Source organism: Onychostruthus taczanowskii, unplaced genomic scaffold (genome assembly GCF_017590055.1).
Source record: "Onychostruthus taczanowskii isolate IOZ18803 unplaced genomic scaffold, ASM1759005v1 scaffold17, whole genome shotgun sequence".
Classification (NCBI taxonomy): Eukaryota; Metazoa; Chordata; class Aves; order Passeriformes; family Passeridae; genus Onychostruthus; species Onychostruthus taczanowskii.
The window spans coordinates 2,688,857-2,709,825 of record NW_024498906.1 but is presented as its reverse complement, the minus strand read 5'-3'; the positions used below and the strand labels follow the sequence as shown (position 1 = coordinate 2,709,825).

General features: G+C 41.6%; 1 protein-coding gene across 2 annotated transcripts in view; it reads right to left on the bottom strand.

Annotated features, from left to right (window-relative positions):
• Window positions 1–15,699: 15,699 nt before the first annotated feature.
• The window catches only part of PHEX (phosphate regulating endopeptidase homolog X-linked), a 94,435-nt gene continuing 89,165 nt past the window's right edge, over window positions 15,700–20,969 (bottom strand). For both annotated transcript variants that reach the window (XM_041399865.1, XM_041399866.1), the window contains 3 exons: window positions 20,822–20,926; window positions 19,003–19,079; window positions 15,700–15,823 (listed from right to left, as the gene is read on the bottom strand). In XM_041399865.1, coding sequence (XP_041255799.1) covers window positions 15,721–15,823; window positions 19,003–19,079; window positions 20,822–20,926 — 285 coding nt within the window. In that variant the 3' untranslated portion in view covers window positions 15,700–15,720. The remainder of the gene's footprint in view (window positions 15,824–19,002; window positions 19,080–20,821; window positions 20,927–20,969) is intronic.

The following is a 20,969-nucleotide window of genomic DNA, read 5'->3' as shown; positions in this document are numbered from 1 at the left end:
ATTATCTCTGTCGGGAAAACTTAGAATCAATATATGTCAGCAGAGACAGAAACAGTGTTGTGAGCTTGCTGATAAAAATGGGTTTGTGGAGGAGCATTCTAGGATTCCATTTGACACGGCCCTTTCAGAATTCTGAGAATACCAATTCAACTAATGAAAATCCTGAATTCAGGTAGTTATGACTTTGCAATTATTAAGTGTGTGGTAATGGTCAGAGTGCATTAGCAACCTCTCTCAAAAAAGAATTTTGCAAGTCACAACTAGGAAAAACTAGCCTGTGACATGATGATTCCTGCCATTCTCTAGATCATTACTAATTATATGTTGAAATATTACTTTTTATCATGAAAATTAATTCTCAGAATTAATTATTATATAGTTGAAGAAAACACATTTTTGGAGAAATGCAGTACTAGTTAGAGTCTCTTGCTGAAGAAGAGGATCAGCACCATACATCTGGGGCACTGAGAACAGGCTGGGCGTCATACTGGCAAACATCTGAGCTGGGCACATAGTGAGCAAGCCACTGACTACAGTCAGTTCACAATGAATAGTCACACAAACTATTTCTCCAAAGTCAGTTTAAAAATCATTGTTCTTCAAGTGATAGCTCTAAAGATTTACTTCACTAGATAAGCCATCTTTTAAGATTTTTCACATTGTGGTTTTTTTCAGGAACTATTTGTAGAGGAGAACAGCTGAAAGAGCCACCTGCCCTTTCTCAAAGGTATTGCTGAGGTCTCAGGTTGAACTGCTTTCAGAGCTCTGGAGCATTGGATGTGACACTCTAGTCTAGCTCACTTCAGCTCACTGAAGCACTTACCAGCCATGAAATGCTGATCTCTCTCACATTTCTCACTTGCAATTTGATATGAACAGCTTTTACCATGCAACTAGTCAGGATGTTCCATCAGGCTCTTAATAGCTTCACAGTCATCATGTTTGGCCCCTAAATCAGTTCCTTCCCCACCTCTTGCATGGCTGGCTCACCACATCAAACAAATCCCAAAGTGCTCTTCTGTCTACCCTTGCATCTCAAATGTTCTCAACATCCCCATCCCTAGACTGGCTAACCCAGCAGTTTCTTTTATCGTGGTCTCTAATCCACCATCTTCTAGTTTCACACAGTGTTGCTGTTATAGGATTAACACTGCCAGAGAATTGCAGAGTATTCCAGGTTTGAGAAGAACTCCGGCAGTCTCCAGTCCACTTCCCACTAAAAGTGGGGCAGACAGAGCAGGTTGCCTAGGTTGTCTCCCATTGAGTTTGGGTGTTTCCTGACATGGAGACTCTATGGTCTCCATTGGCATTTGTGTAATTGACCTTCCTCACACTGAAGATTTTTTTCCTACTCTTTTTTTTTATATAATTTTCCTTATCCCTATTTCTGTCTGTTGCCTCTTTTCACTGCACCCCTATGAGCAGAGGTCTTCTCTACACCCTCTCATTAAATAGTTGTGGACAGCAATAAACACTCCCCTTTGCTTTATATTCTGCTGAAAAAAACAATCCCCATGGTCTTTCCTTTATATCATGTTCTCCAGCCCCATGAACATCTTGGGGATTGGAGCTGAACTTGCCCCAGAAGGTCCATATCTTTCTTGTAATGAGGAGCCCAAAAGTCAATGCAGACCTTTCAGCACAGCCTTGTAAATGCCAAATACATGGGAATAGTAATTTCCTTGGACCCCCTGAGTATGATTTTGCTAAAACTGTGCAGGATGTGATTGTCTGCCTTTGCTACAGGGATGCACTGCTCACTGATATTTAACTTGTAGCACCAAATTGATAGCTCCCTTTTTGCAAGGTTGCCTGCTAACCACTTAGTCCCTGGCCCAGATGGTTGCAGGGACTCTGCTTTCCCAGGTGCAGGAGTTTGCATTTCCCTTTGCTGAGCTTCAGGTCCAATAAATGCATTGCTCCAGTCTAGCAAGATCTCCCTCTACACAACTTGGTATCAGCTGTTGATTTTCTGAGTAGTGCACACTGTCCTATCATCCAGCTAACTTAAAGACATCAAACAGTCCTGTCCCAAATATGAATCCCTGAAGACTATCACAGTGACCACCAACTAGGTACACATTATACTATTGATCAAAATCCTTTAAGACACATAGTCCAGGCAATTATCCATTCACTTTATTGCTTATTTCCCGCTTAGCCAAACATATCTCACCAATTTGGCTATCAAGATACTATGGGCAGCCTCACCAAAGGCTTTGCTAAAGTCAAAATATATAGCACCCACCACTCTCCTCACTGTGAGTGATCTGTCTCGTCACAGAAGGCAATCAGTTTCATCAGGCACAACATGCTGCTGGTTACTCCATGCTGGCTGCTTCCATCACCCTTTTGACATTCAGGCACCAGGACAGGACCTCCAGGAGGACTCAATCCATAAGCTCTGTCATGCCCAGCAAAGCAGCTATAGAGCAGCCACGTGGTGATGTTGGCCCACTCCTCTGGTGCTCCAGGAGACATCCCATCTGGACCATCTGGCTTCCATGTGCCCAGCTTGCTTGAGTGCTCCCTTACTGTCTTCCTCTCCCCTAGGTATTGCCACAGAGGAGACTGCAACCAGGCTAAGAGCAGGAGAGCCTGAAGGCAGCCTTGCACGGCAAAAGAGGCAAAAAGGCACTGACCTCCTCCACCTTTTCCACGTCCTTTGTCCCTCAGTCTCTAGCTGTTCTCAGCAGCAGGCTTACAATTTCTTTAGTTCTCCTTTTCCAATTCTGTTATAGAAGCCCTTCTTCTTGTCCTTCACCTCCCTTGCCAATTTAAACTCCGTCTGCTTTTCTGGTATCTCTGTGTTTTCTTATATTACAGTAAATTAGATAAATTCATTCCATTGGTAGGAAGAAAAACTCTGAGGAAGGACTCACTGGAGCCATTCACACAAGGGAAATAGCCAAATGCATCTAAATCTTTCAAGACCTGGGAGCAGCAACCAGATGGAAAGGGAAAATTTCCAGATGCCAACCCTCCATGGAAGATTTCAAATCCTCAAAGAAAACAGCTCATAGAAAATTCATCTTATAAGGGACATCAGAGAAAGAAAAATAATTGTTCTTTTCTGTTACTGTGCAGCCCAAATCCTTTTCCAAACTCTGACTCTTGCTCTATATTTTTAATTGTCAATGCACATTAATTACCAATTGTATTTTAACATTCTGTCAGCACATTATATCTATTTTCACTAAGAAAACTTTTGGGTTTTTTTCCCATGGCACATTAAGATAAACACTTAATTAATTAAGCTGCCCAGAATTGAATGCAGATGATTGGGAGTGCTACCACTTCTGTCAAGTATGAAACACCATTGTTTGGAAAGATGTAAGGCAGCTCCAAAAAAAAAATCCATGGTACATGCTTGAGGGACAAAGCAATGTGTCCTTCAAATCCTTGCTCTCTTAGGACTTCCTAGGAGAATTTTGGTGCAAACAAAATTTTGGAAAACAGTAGGAGTGTCTTCTTAGTCTTCACAATGAAAGACTACAATACAACATGCAAATATCAAAACCATAGAAGATTAATATGATTTCAATCTTTTCTTTGAAGATTTTAGTTTGCTGCCAGGTATTAATTTTCATATTTCTTGTGAACTATGCTGTTGTTCATAGAGGGTTCAACACATTCACTGTCTTCGCTATGAGAAATTTTTGACACTTTCCTATTAAGTATATCAGGTATGAAAATAGCAGAAAGGGAAAACAGTGACTATCAAAGGAGAACTGGACTCTTGCTTTTTTTTCAAGTAACTTTCCAGACTTAGCTCACTGTAGAGCTCAGAGCACAGTTCATATCAGCTGTTTTGCCAAAACTATCTCCTCTTCTCTTTGATGGTAAATGTTTTATCCATTTTCTTTTGAACTTTTTGCCACGATGCATAAGGACAGTGTTCCAGTTTCACCTCATTTTCCACAAAACAAAGCACACACCTAGTCACACATCTGCTGCTTGGTGTAGTGATGCCCAGAGCCAGCCTGGTTCTTCCTTTAGTCCCTGCCTTCAGGCACATTTCCCTTTCCATGGCAGGGATCAGAGGCAACAGGTCTTCAGCTGTGTTACAGCTCAAAATGGCACATGGTACATTGCTTTGAAGCTGTCCATTTATACATCCCCTCTTGCACTGCTGTACACTGCTCCTGTGAAGTGCTCCCCTGGGATAATGTGACTATTACCTTCTTGATTTCCTACATCACACGTTTTCCTAGCTCCTGAAGCCTCTTCCCACATCAGCTTGAGAATCACCTTTCTGTTTCTCATTTATGTGGTATTTTGGCTTCTGCCCTCTTGCATTTAAACACTCAAGAGCTCTATCACAGTTTCACATCTGTGTTTTATCACACTTGAATCTTACTTCATACATGTTGTCTGGACACAGGGAGCTAGGCTTTTCTAGTTCCTGCACTACATAATTACAGTTAGTTAATTCCTGCAAGAATTATCTGGATATTATTTCTGTATTCACATACACCAGCCAGCTCTTTTGGGGAGTAAATGTTCCTTCTAAATAATTGTATTTATTGGTGATATCCACCCTCTGCACCAGCAGAACCAAGCAATTCTTAGGCATTCTTTGTGTCCTTTGAAATCCTGGGAAATTTAACTTTGATGAGAAAACTTTCAGTGGTTTTGTTCTTTCTTTCCCCCCACTGTCCTCTTGACACCAAGGACATTTCACTCAATCACCCCAAGAGAAGGACCTGTCACCTTCAATTCTGCCTGATCTGTCTTTGTTTCCTGAGCTGTCACCTAATATAACACGAGCACAACAAACTGATCTGGAGATGCCTTAAAATGAAAGTTTTCCACAGCAGGCATCAAAGCCACAACAGCCATTATGGAAAGCGATATCTTCATGTGTGAAATCATCTCTCTGCAGCTAAAGAATCCCTTGGGCACTCCTTTGTCCTGGAAGCTGGTCAGGACTTAGGTGCTGCCACACCTGCTGCTGGTGACCTGGATGTGGCACGTGAGAAGGGGAACAGTGTGCCTGTGGTCTCTGTGCTTGGGTCTTTCCCCACCCAAGTTAAGCATTCCTGTGATTTTGGCAACATAAACCCTTGAATAACTTTGCAAACACCAGTTGACTAAAAGTTGGGCTCTGAAAAGTTTTGACGCTGGGGGAGAGTTGGAAAAACTAGTTAGGGAAACATTATTATTGACAGAGTAGACAAAGCAAAATTTTGACCTAAATTTCTCCATCTAACACGTAACAGAACAAAAATGGTGTGTACAGGAACAGCTCTGGGCTCTGGACAGAAGGCACCAGATACTCTTTCACCTATGAAAGGAGGCAGAGAGCAAGGCTGCCCAAGAAGCCCCACGTCTTCCAAGGTTTCTGTGGTTGTTTGCTCACAGGGCTGCCTGAAGGCTCTTTGGCTCTCTGGGGACCATGGGGACACGCTCAGTGCCTGCACCACGGTGAGAGGCTGGCCTTGGCCTGTGCAAGTGCTGTGTGCCTGAGCTGTGCTGCTGGCTGAGCACAGGGCAGGGCAAGAGAGCAGCCAAGCCTCAGCCCTCCAGCTGGGATATGCAGAATGTGGCTGTGGGGCAGGGAAAATGTCACCAGTGCTTTGCTTAGGGACCCTGACATGCACAGCACTGGGGAGAGGCTCTAGGTAGGAGGAAACTGTCGGAAAAATCTATCCAAAGGGCTTTGGGAGTGACAAGTGGCAAATACACACATACAGTTCTCTTTTGTGAGGAATGGTGTAGGGTCAGCCTCAGTTCTAGCCAGACACCAATTGCTCCTAGTGACACAGAACGGAGGCCTTTTGCAGGAGTGCCTCACTCCTCACTCCTTCCCTTGGCTGTGCCTGCCCAGCTCAGCTCTAAACATGGCACTGCTTTGCAGCAGGAAGTACAGAAGGAGAAAAAAAACCAAATTTTTTCAGACCCTCAAATTTAGGGGAAGACTGCAGCAGAGCAGCTAATCCCACTTGAAAGGATGGGCTCATGTCCAATTACACCTTTTTTTTTTTTCCAATCCACTGGGAAAGCCATTATACTGATGGCAGTCAGATTGGTGCAGCCACAGCAATCTTGAAAACATTTATGATATCTTTGATTAAATGATCTAGTGGACAACGACTGAAATTGCTTCTCTAAGAAAAGCCTAGCATGGATAGGTTTTTTTAAATTAAAATGAGTTAATGTGTGGTTTTTGCTTGTAAAATCACATGAAAGGGAGAAAACAAAAGTGAGTGATACAAGACAGGGAAAACACCCCTTTGTTTTCTCTACTGACTGTCACCATACTGTTTTTTAAAATCCCTTTGCTTCCCTATGTAATCAGGTTGATTAAAATCCTCTAAAGAAAGAAAACAGCAGCAGAGACCTCCAAAATCACATTCTTCTCTACTGCATTGTATTATTTTCAACAGCTTTGTTTCCAAATTATTCTTTTCCCTTCACTGCTTCTGAAAGTCTATTACTGGATTTATTAAAAGAAAGCTGAATAAGCATGCTGAATACAGCCACAGTGATTGCCTCAACACATGTTGTTCGTGCAAGCAGGTTTGAACTGCCGGCTGTCACTGAACTGAGGCAGAACAAAGGAAAACCCAGCTGAAAGAATGAAATTGTTCACTGAAGGTAGGTTCCATATTTTGCCCTTCTATCATACACTGAAAAGCTAAAATAATTATTAAGCTGAAGTCAGACCATGACATTTTACTTCAACCCAGGCCAGCAGGAGAAATGTCCCTATCTTGTCTCTAAAATGACCTGACACCTTTCCACTGTCTGGGGCTGTGCTGCCACATGCTCTGCCTCCAGGGAATTAGCTCATCTGGGGTGACTTGGGAAGGGGGCACCCTGCTTGCTTCCCACTCCTGCTTGGTGGTGATTTTCCTGGCTGTAGGAGGGAGCAGGAATAAGGAGAGGTTGGTGCACAGAGCACACCTCACCCATTAACTCACTGCGTGTACACGCAGCACACACGGGCATTTGCACCCATGCACGGGAGGGAGGGGAGTGCATGAGCCCTGGCAGGAGCCCTGCATGGATGCATCAGCCCTGGCAGGAGCCCTGCATGAATGCATCAGCCCTGGCATGTGGGGAGGTGGCACCCCATCAGTGTTTTTGCAAACCAAGGTGTGCCCAGTGCTTGAACAGACCTCTCCAGGCCAAGTCCCTTCCTCCTCCCCATTCCATCAGGTTTTTCACAGGTAGGCTTCCCTAAGGAGGTTTGACTGGGTGGGGCTATACCTGCACTGTGAAAAGGTGCATTGTACCCACTGCTACAGTGGGAACTGGTGGTGGAGCTACTGGTGACTCCCCAGGGAAGGGCTTGGGTCACCATTGCTGCAGGTGTTTAAAAGATGTGTACCACTGAGGAACATGGCTCAGTGGCGACTTGGCAGTGTAGGTTAACCACCATAGAATCAGCATTCTGTGATTCCTCTCTGGGCAGCAGGGGGGTGCCCTGTTTCCTACAAGCCCTCCTTTTGTGCTGCACTCCCCGTAGTGGTGAATTTTGTTCCTGGCTCAGCCCATCCAGAAATTTGAGTCAACTCCAAACAAAGGGAAAGACACAGCTGCAGGCAGATGCAGCTCTGCAGGGCTGTAACATTGCTGGAGTTTGCACAAGAAAGTGCAAGTGCTTTATTGCCTCAGTCAGCATGATGGCTCAAGTCTTCCCACCTTTTTTATTTGTCCAAGAAAAGTACTTTAATTTCTTGGTCAGGACAACAGATTTTTTTGTTTTTCAGACAGTACAATTTTAATGCAAGTTTCACAGACAAGCACAGACTTTTTCTTGCTGAGCAGCTTTATGTGCCCGTGGTGAGCCACCCATCTCTCCCCCAGCCACCCTGCAGCCCAACAGCATTGACCTTGCCACGGGCACCAACAGCTTCCCCTGCCACTTCAGGAACACAAAACTTTTCTGCCTCATCATGGAGACCAAGACATTTAGGAGAGATAAAAAAAACATTTATGGAGACAAAAATATTTATGATCTCAGTGTCATAAATAAGCCTACACTTAGTTTGATAGAACATAGCAAGTTTATTCTAATGATTAATAGAACCATATCTGGAAAGGGCAAGTTGAAAAAGCTACTTTGCAATTCTGAAACAGTGATAAAGTCACTCTTGAAATGTTTAAAAATATGAAAATGGAGTATGTGCTAAACAAGAGCAAATAGATAAGTCCTATGCAAATGACTGAGGACAGGGCAGATTCTGAAAATACCAGAGGCTAGAAATTTTTTTCTGTCTAGAAGAAAATGTGTGTCCCAAATAGTTTTAAATCAGTAAACTTTATGTGCTATTATCCAGATGGAATAAAATGTTGGCCCCACAGACATTAATCACTCAATGAACTCACTGAGGTCAGAGTTTTACCCTGAGACTCAATTTTTTCAAAAATAATTCATATTTCTGGTATTTTTATATGCACTCACATAGCACAGACTTACAGACTTCCCACACTGTGCCTATATATACATATATATATACACACACATATATATGATCATTTATAGCAGTAATTGTACTAATGCTTTGTACTAATGCAATCTTTTACTGCTTTACAACACTAAAGACTAATTTCTCTTTGTCATGCTATTCAGACATTACTCCCTATTTTGCTCTCTTCTCTCCAGTGCAAACCACCCAAGGCCCACTCTAGCAGAATGACATGAAAGCACGTGTGTTGTCTGGTGAAGAGCAGCCCCATCCACAAAACACACAGATGTTTTTGAGATGCAGCAGCACTGCATTGTTTTGCAGCACAGACCTACAAAAGCACCTCTTTATTCATTTCAAATGCCATGATATGGAGAGTGGCTGATTCATATGATGTGTTCCTTGGTGAAAAGAACAAAAAATACATATAGAACTAGAAATCAGTGGCAGAACTACAGCCTTTTTGGGTGCTCTAGACACCCAAGAGAAAGCAAATAGTCCCTCAAGCCCCATGGCTGATTGGGGTGAACTCTCAGAAGACACAGCACTGTGACCCCTCCAAAGGACAGAGCTCTAACACACATGTGCCCCAGGAAGTTGCAAAGGCAGACAAGTTCCCTGCTCTCAGGTTTTTCTCCCAGCAAAAATAACCTGTCAAGTTATAAACCATTCCCCTGACCCAGTCTGGCAACTTCATATCCTACAATAGCTTTTTATTTCTCATTGCCTGTCATGGCAGAAACTCACATGTCACAAGAGGATGTGACATCATATTTTTTCAGATTTCTACACTTAAATGTCTGCTACTCATATTTCAGAAAAGGACTATGCATCATCCACATAAAACAACCTAACTGGTCATTGCTCACAGCAGCACTGGTATGTTAAATAAACTTAGTGGTAGAAAAAGTTTAAGACCTCTTTTGAAGCCTTTCCCTGAGCTTTGTTTACCAGTTTGGACAGTAGACATGGATGTGATAAAATTTTTAGAGACATGTATTATAATGTGCATCTCAGTTCACAACCACAGTTAATATATGCAGCTGTCTTTGTGTCTAACCTCATACTTAAAGTGTTCCAGCTTTGGTTGCTTATGGATTATTAAAATTATATCATTATATCTCTTTCTTTGATCACAATTTAGTGTAACACATTATCTTGATTCTCAGTAACTTCCAACTTTGATGTTATATTTAATAAAATATAATGCTGTGCTGAAGGATCCCTCGGGTATCTTTAATTTCTTTTCTTTTTTATTAATATATATTACACTGTAAATGGGATTAAATTGTCTGATTAGTGAAGCAGGCTCTCGCTGCAGCAGTTAAACTGAATTCCTCAGGGTGTTCTATAGACATTGTTAAAGACTCTTTCCAAGGTGCTGATAACCCATGAGAATTAAGCCTAACATTTCCCTTGTGCTGAGGCTGGTTTCACGCTCTGACCCCAACCTTTGCTTTGTTAATTCATCTTCCTGCACAGAAACCTTTTTTTTTGCCCTTAGAACTGTTGTAAGGCTGCACTCTAAAGCAGGAGAGAGAACTGATGCAGATTTTAGAAGATACCCTGCCACCCCAAACCCAAGAGCTGTGTGGAGAGTGTCCTGCAAGGGGCTGCATCACCACAGAGCACCATCCAAAATTTGCAGCAAGACCCACAGCACCCATTGTCCCCAGGAGCAGAAAGTGCTCCTTGATGTTCACAGGCATGGTGCTGCCTTGAAGTAGCAGTACCTTGAAGGGCCAGTACCACTGGCTATGTGTCAGGAAACTTGGCCAGGCAGAGCCGGGAAATGGAGCTCTCAGCCCAGAAAAGCCCAGCGGGTGGTGATGAGGCCCCAGCACAGTCCCTGTGCCCAAACAGCCCTGGACAAGTGCTCGGTCACGCTCATGAAGCACACTGTGTGCTGAGCTGGAGTTCGAACCCAGGCATGGCACAAGGACTATTCTATCAAAAACTCCACTGGAAAATGCTTTAAAGCAGCTGGAAAGCAAAGAGTGGGCTGAGAGAGGCATGGATTTGGGGAGGAGGAGAGGAGGGAGGCTGATAGGCAGGTGGATCTTTTCTCACTCTGTCTTGTGCTCCAGTGGCTTTTGATTGAGACAGCTCTGACCTTCTGCAGCTTTTACAGCATCCAGCCCTCATCAACAATAGCCCATCAGATGTTAATTTTAATCACCTTCAGCAGGGTAATGAGGACAAGTGGACCCTAAACTCTGGCTGATGATGCCTACACAATTCTCTGACAGAGAGAGGAGGTCCTTCTTAGCCCGTCAAGAAGTAAAAGTAGTCTTGAGAACCTGGGGCCACATCATTATGCTCTTTATTACATCTCATTAAGACTATATATTATAGAAGTAATATTGTGGAGTTGGACAGTGCCAAGCCAAGCAGGTTTTACCATACTGCAAGCATAGGAAAGTTATTAATCATTTTAGCTTTATTTGCTAACACAATTGTCTTTAAAACAATCAATGTACTATGCAAGTAGAAAAATTCAAATGCACAATAGACTGACCAGTAAATAAAAATCAGATTAAAAAGGCTTAAAGTCAAAAGACATTTTAAATCACTATAGTTCTGCTTCCTGAGTTGTCAGGCTTTTAACATTTCACTGACAGATACAGGTGTATATATATATATACATATAACATTGTTATGAGATATACTTCCAAGTCTGTAATTGAATAATACTCAATGAAAATTTATATGCAGGCCTACCTGATTATTTTATAAATTATTCAACCAATTAGTGACATGATAATGTTCCTACCTAAAGAATAGTGAAGTCCAGCTGCACAGGGCATGAGGCAGAGTTTTATAATTCATCTGAGTTTTTTGGTCCTTTGGTGTCCAGACCCAGCTTGGACATCATTTATGTACCTAAGCAGTTTATACAGGTGAATAACACAGCTGCCTTTTCAGAGAGCTAAGTCTTCCACAATATGAGCAGCAGAAATATTCACAGTGTATAAACTGGTGCTTTATCATTTCAGGTTTAAACAAAACAAACAAAAGAAAAAAATCTAGATAGATTCACTAGAAGAGAATAGGTTTCCATATTTCTATGACCTGAAGAGGGGGACATGGGACAGGAGTAGAGGTTGTTTCTTTTTGTCTACACAGTAGAAAAATATCTCCTCAGATTTACAAAGGTAAAAATGTTTCATTCATAGGTGACTCTTCCCCTCCTGTTCACTGAAGAAGAAGTAGATTACTGAGCCAACAGGAAGAAACATTTCCCAATATTACTGACAATTAAGCAAAATAACAATTTTAAAGCTCTAGGAAAAGGATATATATGGTGAAGGATTTTTTGCATAGATGAAATAAGTGAACCTGAGAGCAATGCAAGAAGGCAGTGCTGGCACAGACCCAGGAGGCACGATACAAAAACAAAGCACAGCCAGGTGGTCTGATAAAACAGAGGCAATTGGCAGAGCCCTCACAAACCAAAACTAATGTCTTGGCTGTCTTTGATGACAAAAGTTTTAAGAACTTGTTTAATTACCTTCTGCTTTGCTTTCCAAATGGTACCTAAGCAGCTTATCCAAAGTGACCTGTAAATTGTATGATCAACTCTTTGGTTTGAGGTAAAAAGCAGGAGGGGAGGCAGGCCAGGGTCCTTGTGTGGACACAGGCAAGACCTGAACCCCAGACACTGAGAACATGAGTCAACAGCAAGAATTTCCTGAATTTGGATACTACTGATGAAATTACCAGTCAGCAGCAAGGACTTCTGGCTTCCCCCTGGCACTGTGTGGGTACCCTCTCAGCTGCCAAAATCAGGGTATAAAATTAGGTCATGTCCTCTCTTCCTCTCTCCTAGTGCATTGTCCCCAAAACACCCAGCTCCCCACCATCCCCCCAGCCCAGACCTGTCCCCTGCCTGCTGCAGGAGATGGCCTAGCAAGGATGAAAGAGTTTGCAGTGGTTCCTCTGCCATTGGGAATATACACACACTACCGTGCAGAAATCCCTGGTATTAAACATGAAAGAACTGAGCCTAACAAGGAGCAGGAAGAGTGATATTTAAGGCAAGAAACATCAGACATTTTAGAAAAAAAATCCAATCCAGTACAGAAAAACAAATTCATAAATCAGAAAGTGACAGAATCTGTCCCACTGGAAAATCACCATGAGAGAGGAATTCTTGCAAATACATCTCTGATTTGAGAGATAAAATTAGAAAACACAGAGTTGACTGTTGTGAAACTGTCTTTGCATATTCCAGTAATTTATAAAATTCAGATAAGTGCCTGAGTTGGTGTCCTCATTTTTCTGAGGACAACAACCATATTGGTACTACCTTTAATTGGTCCAGGACGTCAACCCTGAACTTTGTGCTGTTGATCCAAAGCAGCCAACATCAAGACATGTCAGTGCTGGTATGAGCACAGAAATGAAGTCAGTACATACTCAGTTTCCTAAGGAACTTTCTCGTTAGGCAGCAAACAGTATCCCTTTGCTAAAGACTCATACCTGCTTGTTTGAGGAAAAGCTCTATGAAAATACTGCCACCATTATTTGTGGGAAAAATACCTCCAGGAAAAAATTTAGTCGTGGCAATCCAAATTATAAACTTTAATCCACGGAACTCAGGAACTGAGCTGGAATGAAGGAAGGGAAAATGCCTTCCTCTTAAGGAAGCTTTGACTTTTTCAGGGGAAAAAAAAAAAAAGATAAAAGAATGTTCTGGTCCCAAATCACAATATTTTGTTTCTAAAAAGTGGCAACATAGCCTTAAGGACAGGAATATCTGCTTCCTTCACTCTGGAAGGTAGTCTCAGATCCTGTCCTTTTCCATAAATTATGCTTCCATTATGACCCCCATCTTTCTAAAGACACACAGGAAAATAACCCAATTTGTTTCAGTTAGTTAGCTTCAGTAAACCTTCCTCCTTGTTGGACAATCATAGATTCATAGAATGATTTGGGTTGTGAGGGGCCTTAAAGATCATCTAATTCCAGCGCCCTGCCATGGGCAAGGTCACCTCCTTGCACTTCCACCAGGTTGCTCAGAGCCCCATCCAACATGGCCTTGAACATTTCCAGGGATGAGGCACCCACAAGTTCTCCGAGCAGTCTGTTCCAGTGCCTCGTCACCCTCACAGTAAAGAACTTCCTCCTAGCATCTAACCCAAAACTAGTCTCAGTTTACAGCCATTCCCCCTTGTCCTGTCACTACATGCCCTTGTGAAAAGTCCCTCTCCATGTTTCTTGTAGACTCCCTTCATGTACCAAAGGCTGAAATTTAGGTCACACCAAAGCCTTCCCTTCTCCAGGCTGACCAATCCCAATTCTTGCAACCTTTCCTCATAGGAGGGGTGCTCCATCCCTCTAATCATCTTGGTGGCTTCCTCTCCCTTCCCTTGACCTGCTGCCCTCAGTGCTTTGGGTCCAGCCCAGGACACTTTTGGTTTTCTGGGCTGCAAATGTCTGTTGCTGGGTCATGTCCAGCCTCTCACCCACCAGCAGCCCCAAGTCCTGCTGGGCAGGGCTACTCTTGATCTGTTCATCCGCAGACTGTTGATACAAGGAGCTGCCCAGAGCTGGGTGCAGCCCCTTGCACTTGGTCTTCTTAGACCTCATGAGATTCCTAAGGGCCAATTCTCATTGTCCAAGTCCCATTGGATGCCATCCCATCCTTCAGGTGTGGCAACCAATCCACTCAGCTTGGTGTCATCTGCAAACTTGCTGAGGGTGCACTTCATCCCTTCATCCCTTTATCTATGTCATTAATGAAGATATTAAATGGTACTGGAGCCAGTATGAACCCCTGAGGGGCACCACTTATCATTGATGTCCCTTGGAATTCTGAGACATTGACCATCACCATTTGGACCATCCAACTAAGTCCTTATCCAACAAGTATTTGATCAATCCTTGTAAAAAAAAAGTTTCTCTTACTAACATTTCTATACTGATAAAATAAAATAAAAGCATATAAAAATTATATTTTTTATGTATTTATATACACAGAGACCCATATGGATTTGCATTAATTAAATCAGTCTAAAGAAACTCCTTTTGAAATAATTCCACCATGTAAAAATGAAATAATGCAAAAGGTATAAAAAGATATCATTCATATAGGTACCTTTCTGATAAGAAAAAAGAGCTGTGTGTGCATCCTCCCTCACTGCCCATCTCATCCCCTCCAGTAATAGTTATGTATTAAAGCATCTTTTCATTAATATTCTTAATAAAAATCAAATTGAAAACTCAACTGGTCTGTATTTTTAAGTCCTCTATTCCTCAATTGCTCTTTTTATCCAGACAAAAAGAGCTGGTACTCTGTTTTTCTGTCACATACTCTTACCTTAAAATCACAAGTCATCCTGCCCCATCCAGAACATGAGGGCAAACACACACACTACGTAAAATTCCATGTAAGACCCAGAAACAATATAATCCATCATTTAAAACTGGTATAGTATTTCTGGCTTAAAAAAAATAAATGTAGATGAAGCTATATTCAGCACAAGGTAAAAACCATCCCCTGGGAAAAAACTGCCTACACTGTAAACCAGAATAAATGCTGCAATATTTATGAGTATCATGGTGCTGGGAATCCCCTCTGAGAGCCTGTGATTTTCACCATGCATTGATTTTTATCATAAGCTGTTCTAAAATTAGAAGAAGCCATGATCTGACAAGTATCCTTTATGTTTTAGTCCTAGAGATGAATACCATGAGGTACTTTCTCAGCTTGAAACTGTTCCAAAACCAGAGGCACTAATCTGACATATTAAACTGAACTTATATAAATTCTTGTGTCTTTACATCATGCAACATCATTTATGGCATGCTGGGCTGTGACAGCTTAAGTTATGAAAATGCAGTATCACGCAGCAGATCAGAGCTGGCTTTATAGCAGGTCTCTTGAATTTCTTCATCCAGAAAGAATAAATTTTACTGTGGGAGCATTCTGCAAAGAACCCCTGCAGAGCAATAGATTAAAACTGGATTTTAGCATTTATGTCCTGCTCAACTATAAATCAGGAATTAGAATTGATAATGGCAGTTATCCATCAACAGCAGTGCAACTGCAGATGAGCCGGAATAGTTTTATAGTAAAATGGAGTTACTTTTTATTGTTATACTTAAAGAAAAGCTCTCCTATTTGGAATGTTTCTAGGCTCTAAATAGGGAATGATCAGATCCATGCAGATCATCAACATGGGTGTGGAAGATGCATCTGAACCCCTCTCCATATTTCAGACCATCATTCTGAAGCTCTGGCAATGGGCTGGAGCAGTTCACATTGCAGTGTCCCCCAGAGAAGAGCTGGAAGGGACAGCTACCAGAGCCGGCAGGACTCTGCCCCGCGGTTCATCGTCGTGTTCGCCGCGCAATTGAACGCTTTACGGAACTCCTCAAAGTTGCTCATGGCTCCGATTACTCTGCAAAGAGAAAAGTGATTGACATGCAGGTTGCCTTTTGTCAAACACTACAGGTCTGCAAGTGTTTCAGTGTTTTCATTTCAGGCTGAATTTTCAGGCTTTCATATAATTTTTTCCACAAATAAAACCAAAAGGTTCAGGAGAAGGGCTCCCAGTTAAAGTTAATATGAAGCAAATATTGTTTCATGCTTTGAGAAACATCTTGCTTTGCTGGAAACTCGAGAAAAAACAAACTCATTTTGTGATACTGTGTCCTTTAGAACAATTTTCTAATGTAACCCTTGGCAGCACAGGTGGGAGATCAGCAGTAGCTGTGCACAGTGGAATTCTTCTCCCAGCCCTGCCAGACAGCTGCAGTGCAGCAGGCAGGAGGATGTAAGCACACACTGGGGTTGTGCTGGCAGCGAGGCTGTGCTGGCACTGGTTTCACGAGGCTCCAGATTCTCCTAACAGCCTGCTCTGCCCACCCACACACATCCACACCCACACACACCGGCTCCCTGGGACTTTGCAGGTTCTTGTTGGGCAGCTCAGCCTTGCACCTGTGAGCATTTCAACTCCTCTGATGTTTTGGAAATATATTTTCTGAGCCTTCTGCCCTGAGCAGCTCCCAAGCTCTCTTGCTTCTACCACAGGTGGTGTGATACTGAAAGGGCAGCACAGTATCCCCGCCTGACACAAGCTGGACAATATGTCTGCATTCCAGACTGGCACCTTTAGGCACAGGAGAAGAGCTCAGTCTTTGCATGCAGTCATCCTTGTCTCCTGCTTTCATGTCTGCATCATTTGATGCAGAGACTATTATTTTACCTTTGCTAGATTGCAATTGTGTTGCTTGCTGGTTTTTTCTATGCTTTAAACCATCTTGGGATTTACTATTCTGAAACTTGCAATTGTATTAAAGAGTTTTCTGAGTTAAAAGCAGAAAAAAACATCTCCTGTGATAGTAATTGTACACCTTGCCTCTGTTATGCAGCAAGGAGGCATTTTTCTATATTTCAGACAATCAGCTTCTCAGTGTAGCTCAACATGGTAGAAAATATTCTTATTACATTTATTAAACTTTCTGTGAGTAAGAAAATTTACAGTCATCTGGCACAAAAATGCCTAAAGGTCAGTTTTGTAGTAACAATTAGGTTAGGTTTCTAATAAGATATGCAGCTTTACTTTAAAAAAATTGCAGATACATATTCAGGGACTGGAACAGCAAGAGCTGGTCATGCAGAGCTGCTGCTGATTTGGTGGGTGTCCTTCCTGCCATGCCAGGGATTTCAATCTGAAATTGGCATTCAAAAATAGCAAAGACACATGCTAATACTGAAAATCTGCCAATTAAAAACAAGTAAACACGGAGTTTATCCAGTGAAAAAAATCTTTTTGTGTGCATGCACGCCACTTTTCTACCCATGGTTTGATTCTGCCACACATTAACTGAAATCAGAGTGGAGTGTCTGGATTTCATCCCATTGAATTATAGTAGAGACACCTTTCCTTGAGCAGGTCACACTGGCCTCCCTTGGTAATCAATAGAAAGATGTACTTGCAGAGTCTAAGTAATTTAAATTTATTACCTGTTGAAAGATTATTTATATATATATTAACCCCTAAAATGACATTTCCTTTTTGACTTTGGAGAGAAACTGGTGTGAGTAGTTCAGATGCACACACCTGTGCTCAAGACATGTGTTGTTCGTGTCTATAATTTTTATTGTTACCTTTTATGATTGCTTTTAAAAGGCTGTTTGAGCTTTTTGGCCAGAAAGAGCTGTCAGTGTTGGAGCTAGCTGTATTGCAGTTATGCTTATAATGGTCTTGGGACATAAATTAAACCAAGTTGGGAGACATAGATAAGATAATATTTTAGCCCAGCTGATATGATTTGCAAGGAGACAAGCACCACTGCTTTTCTTCAGTGAAGAAGCAGAAGCCAGTTCTCAGTATCTCACATAAAAACTAAGAAAAAGTTTTGTCTATATTTTCTAGATCTCAAATTAATCTAAACTTCTCTAAAATTTTATTTCATAGCCTGATGCCTTCAGGAGTTTTCCTAATAAATACTCTATCCCTAGAGTTCCATGTGTATCACCATCTCATGGGATGTAGCTATGAAACAATTCAGAATATAAATATACATAGAGGTAAATAAACCTGAGGATTTTAGAAGACAACAGATGGTTAATTTATCAAAATCTTAACATGGGCAGAAATTATGAAAATAGTATGTCTGTAGGCTGAAGTTCAGCCTGATGCTCCTGTCCTCATTGTCATTATATATTTTCAACGTTAAAAGGCACACAGATTTGCATACTGCACTGCTTTTACCCTCACTAGCTGCTATAAGACTTTTTTAGTCAACAGAAAGTGGTGGGATTCTCTAGAAGGCAAATAATCCACTGTATTGTGTGAACTTTGTTGTGGATATAACATCCTTTGTCCAAACAAAGACGTAATGTAGTACTCGACCAAAGGCAAACACAGAATTCTTAGTTAAGTAAATGCAACCAACATGAATCCCAACAAAACCAACACGTTCTTGGTGAAGAAGCAGAAAAATAAACTCTGGCTTCCTAATTCCCATGTAGTCTTTAAAACTTCCCCCCTTCCCATGGCAGGGAGTTCATGGGTGTCTGTGGCTGGAGGAGCCTTTTGGCAAGGACAGACTCCCTCTCTTATGGCTGGACTACCACAGCTCCTTCAAGCAAAGTGTCACTTGAAGGCCAGTGGAAGAGTCTGGGCTTGAACTGAACTCACAGGACATGTTTTGCTTTGCATTATCAATGTAATTCAAGGTCGAGACTTAGGAGCTTTTAATGAACTCAGATTAAATCAAGGACCCTCCTTATATTCACTGTTTTCTAAACTAGAATTGCTTAGGGAAAGAAAGTGATACATGAGGCATTTTAAGTACTCAGGCCATGACTACAGGACATCACAGGCATCAGAGTGTGTTCTGGTTCAAATGCTTTTGAAGGTAGATGCAAGCTCCTCAATTTTACAGAAGAGCATTTATAATAGTGAGAGATAAGCTAATAAAGCCAGTTCAATTTCCATCTAAACCATGAGCACAATCCAATTTTGTGCTTGCTCTTAAACCCCTCTTAAAATGCTGTATTTCTGCACTTCTGTTCTGCAGTGATTGATTCTGTGTGTACTCTTAGGAAATACCATATTTGCACTACCTGAACTGAGGAGGGCTGTGAGCTCCAGTATATATTTGCTCCCTCGCAGATTCCGGTCTGAAGGAGTTGCATCTTACCTAATAAAATAAAATTTTAAAATATATATATATATATATAAAATAAAAACACACCAAAAAAAACCCCAGAAAAAGGCACATTGCCTGGGATGACTTTTCATGCACAGCAAAATGTAATGTCACTGTTCTTAAGATGTCTATTACTTACAGAATGCATAAAATGGAAAGACACCATAAATTCCTACTTAGTTTCACCTTTGCCAATCTGCAGCTTTCTCTTGGTATATTCTTTTGTTTTTCAAATCCCCTAATGGATCCAGTGTCCACCCACTGTTTTTCTCTACACACTTCTTTCCATCATCTAATCACAGTCACTTTACTAGTTCTTTTTTTGAAGTTCTTTATTATGGTAGCTTGTCTGTCAGCTTGTTCTGCATCTCACACCTTAATAATTACCAAACATGCTTCTTGGTCTCAAAACTATGTAATGTGTATAAAAGGTACACATAATGATGCTTATCATCTCTAGAACTGCTGCTCTATTACCTGATATATTTATGCCATCTTGGAATGTCAGTTTCTTTTGCAATTACACATCTTCCACATTTCCATCAGTGGTCCCCACTTCCCTGTTCCTGATAAGACACTTAACCCAATCATAACTGATCAAAAAACAGAGTAGATAGAACATTTGCACAAATGAATAATCCCTCTTATGCTGTAATCATTGATGAAAAATCTCCTTTAAACTGCCCCTACCTTACCTAAGCCTCTACATTAAATGTTCCTATCAACAAAATCCTTTAAGCCAGATTGCCCATAGGATTTCAGTGGACTTCAGGGCAATTTTGTCTGGCTGAACAGAGTTATGACATTTTAAACAAGTCTGTTGAGTGTCTTGAGCTTTGTGGAAATAGACTGAGCTCGAGGGTTCCTTACATACACTGCTCTCACTGTGCATGTGCCCTCCCTGTGAGGGACCACTGGACATATGATTTCTGCAGTGGTCCTGTAAAACCCCCAGATGCTCCCTATAGCTTCAACATTTTCTTGGAGAAAAACTGACATGAGGAGAAACTTAATTCAGCATAAACAATGAAAGTGGAATGTTTTCTTTGTTCAATACAGTGAAACTAAAATAGCCATAGGCCCACAGACTGCTACACTGACTCTCAGCAGAGAAATTATTTTCAGCCAGGACTGGTTGCATTGGGTCCTGTTTTTTCAGTTTGGGATGATTCATTCCTTCAACTGGTGGCAACGTTTTATAGCCTTTTATTCTCATGTAGGGAGTTTGCCCCAATTTGTTTACCCAAATAAATAATTTCTGATCCTCTCCCTTGCTCTGTTTCTTTCTAAAAAACTCACATCACTTATGAAAGTTTTGTTGCAGCATATTTAGTGTACAGATGGGAAAAAATAAACTAGGACTTCCTTCACTGCTGCTTAGTTTCCTTGAACAATGTACACAGTAAAAAATGGTGTGGGTTAAAATTGAAGGAGGGTGAGGAGCCAATGCATGCAGGAAGACCCTTTTAGTTCAGGGAAGTAGAAAAAAGAAAGAAAGTTGCTGTGACAGCACCGTGCAAAACCAAGAATCATTTCAGCAGTTCTGGCACCATGGGTAGTTGAGGACAAAGAGGGAAAGAGAAAGAAATAATAATTGTGGGAGAAGTCTCTGCTTATACTTTCAAAATCTGGGTTTGGGGGATGCAGATTGTTGAAAACAAGCAAGCTCATCTCTGCACTGCACATTGTTCAAGTTAATAGATGGGGATTTGAAACACATTTGTACTACTCACATGGGCATAACTCAGAAAGAAAAGCTGGTTATGTGTGAACTCAAGGCCTGGCAGTAAAGGCTCTTCTTCTCCTCCCCTCTTTTCTGTAATCCATTTCCTGTATGCCTGATAAGAAAGAGATACTAAGTGCCTTTCAGCAACATAAAGA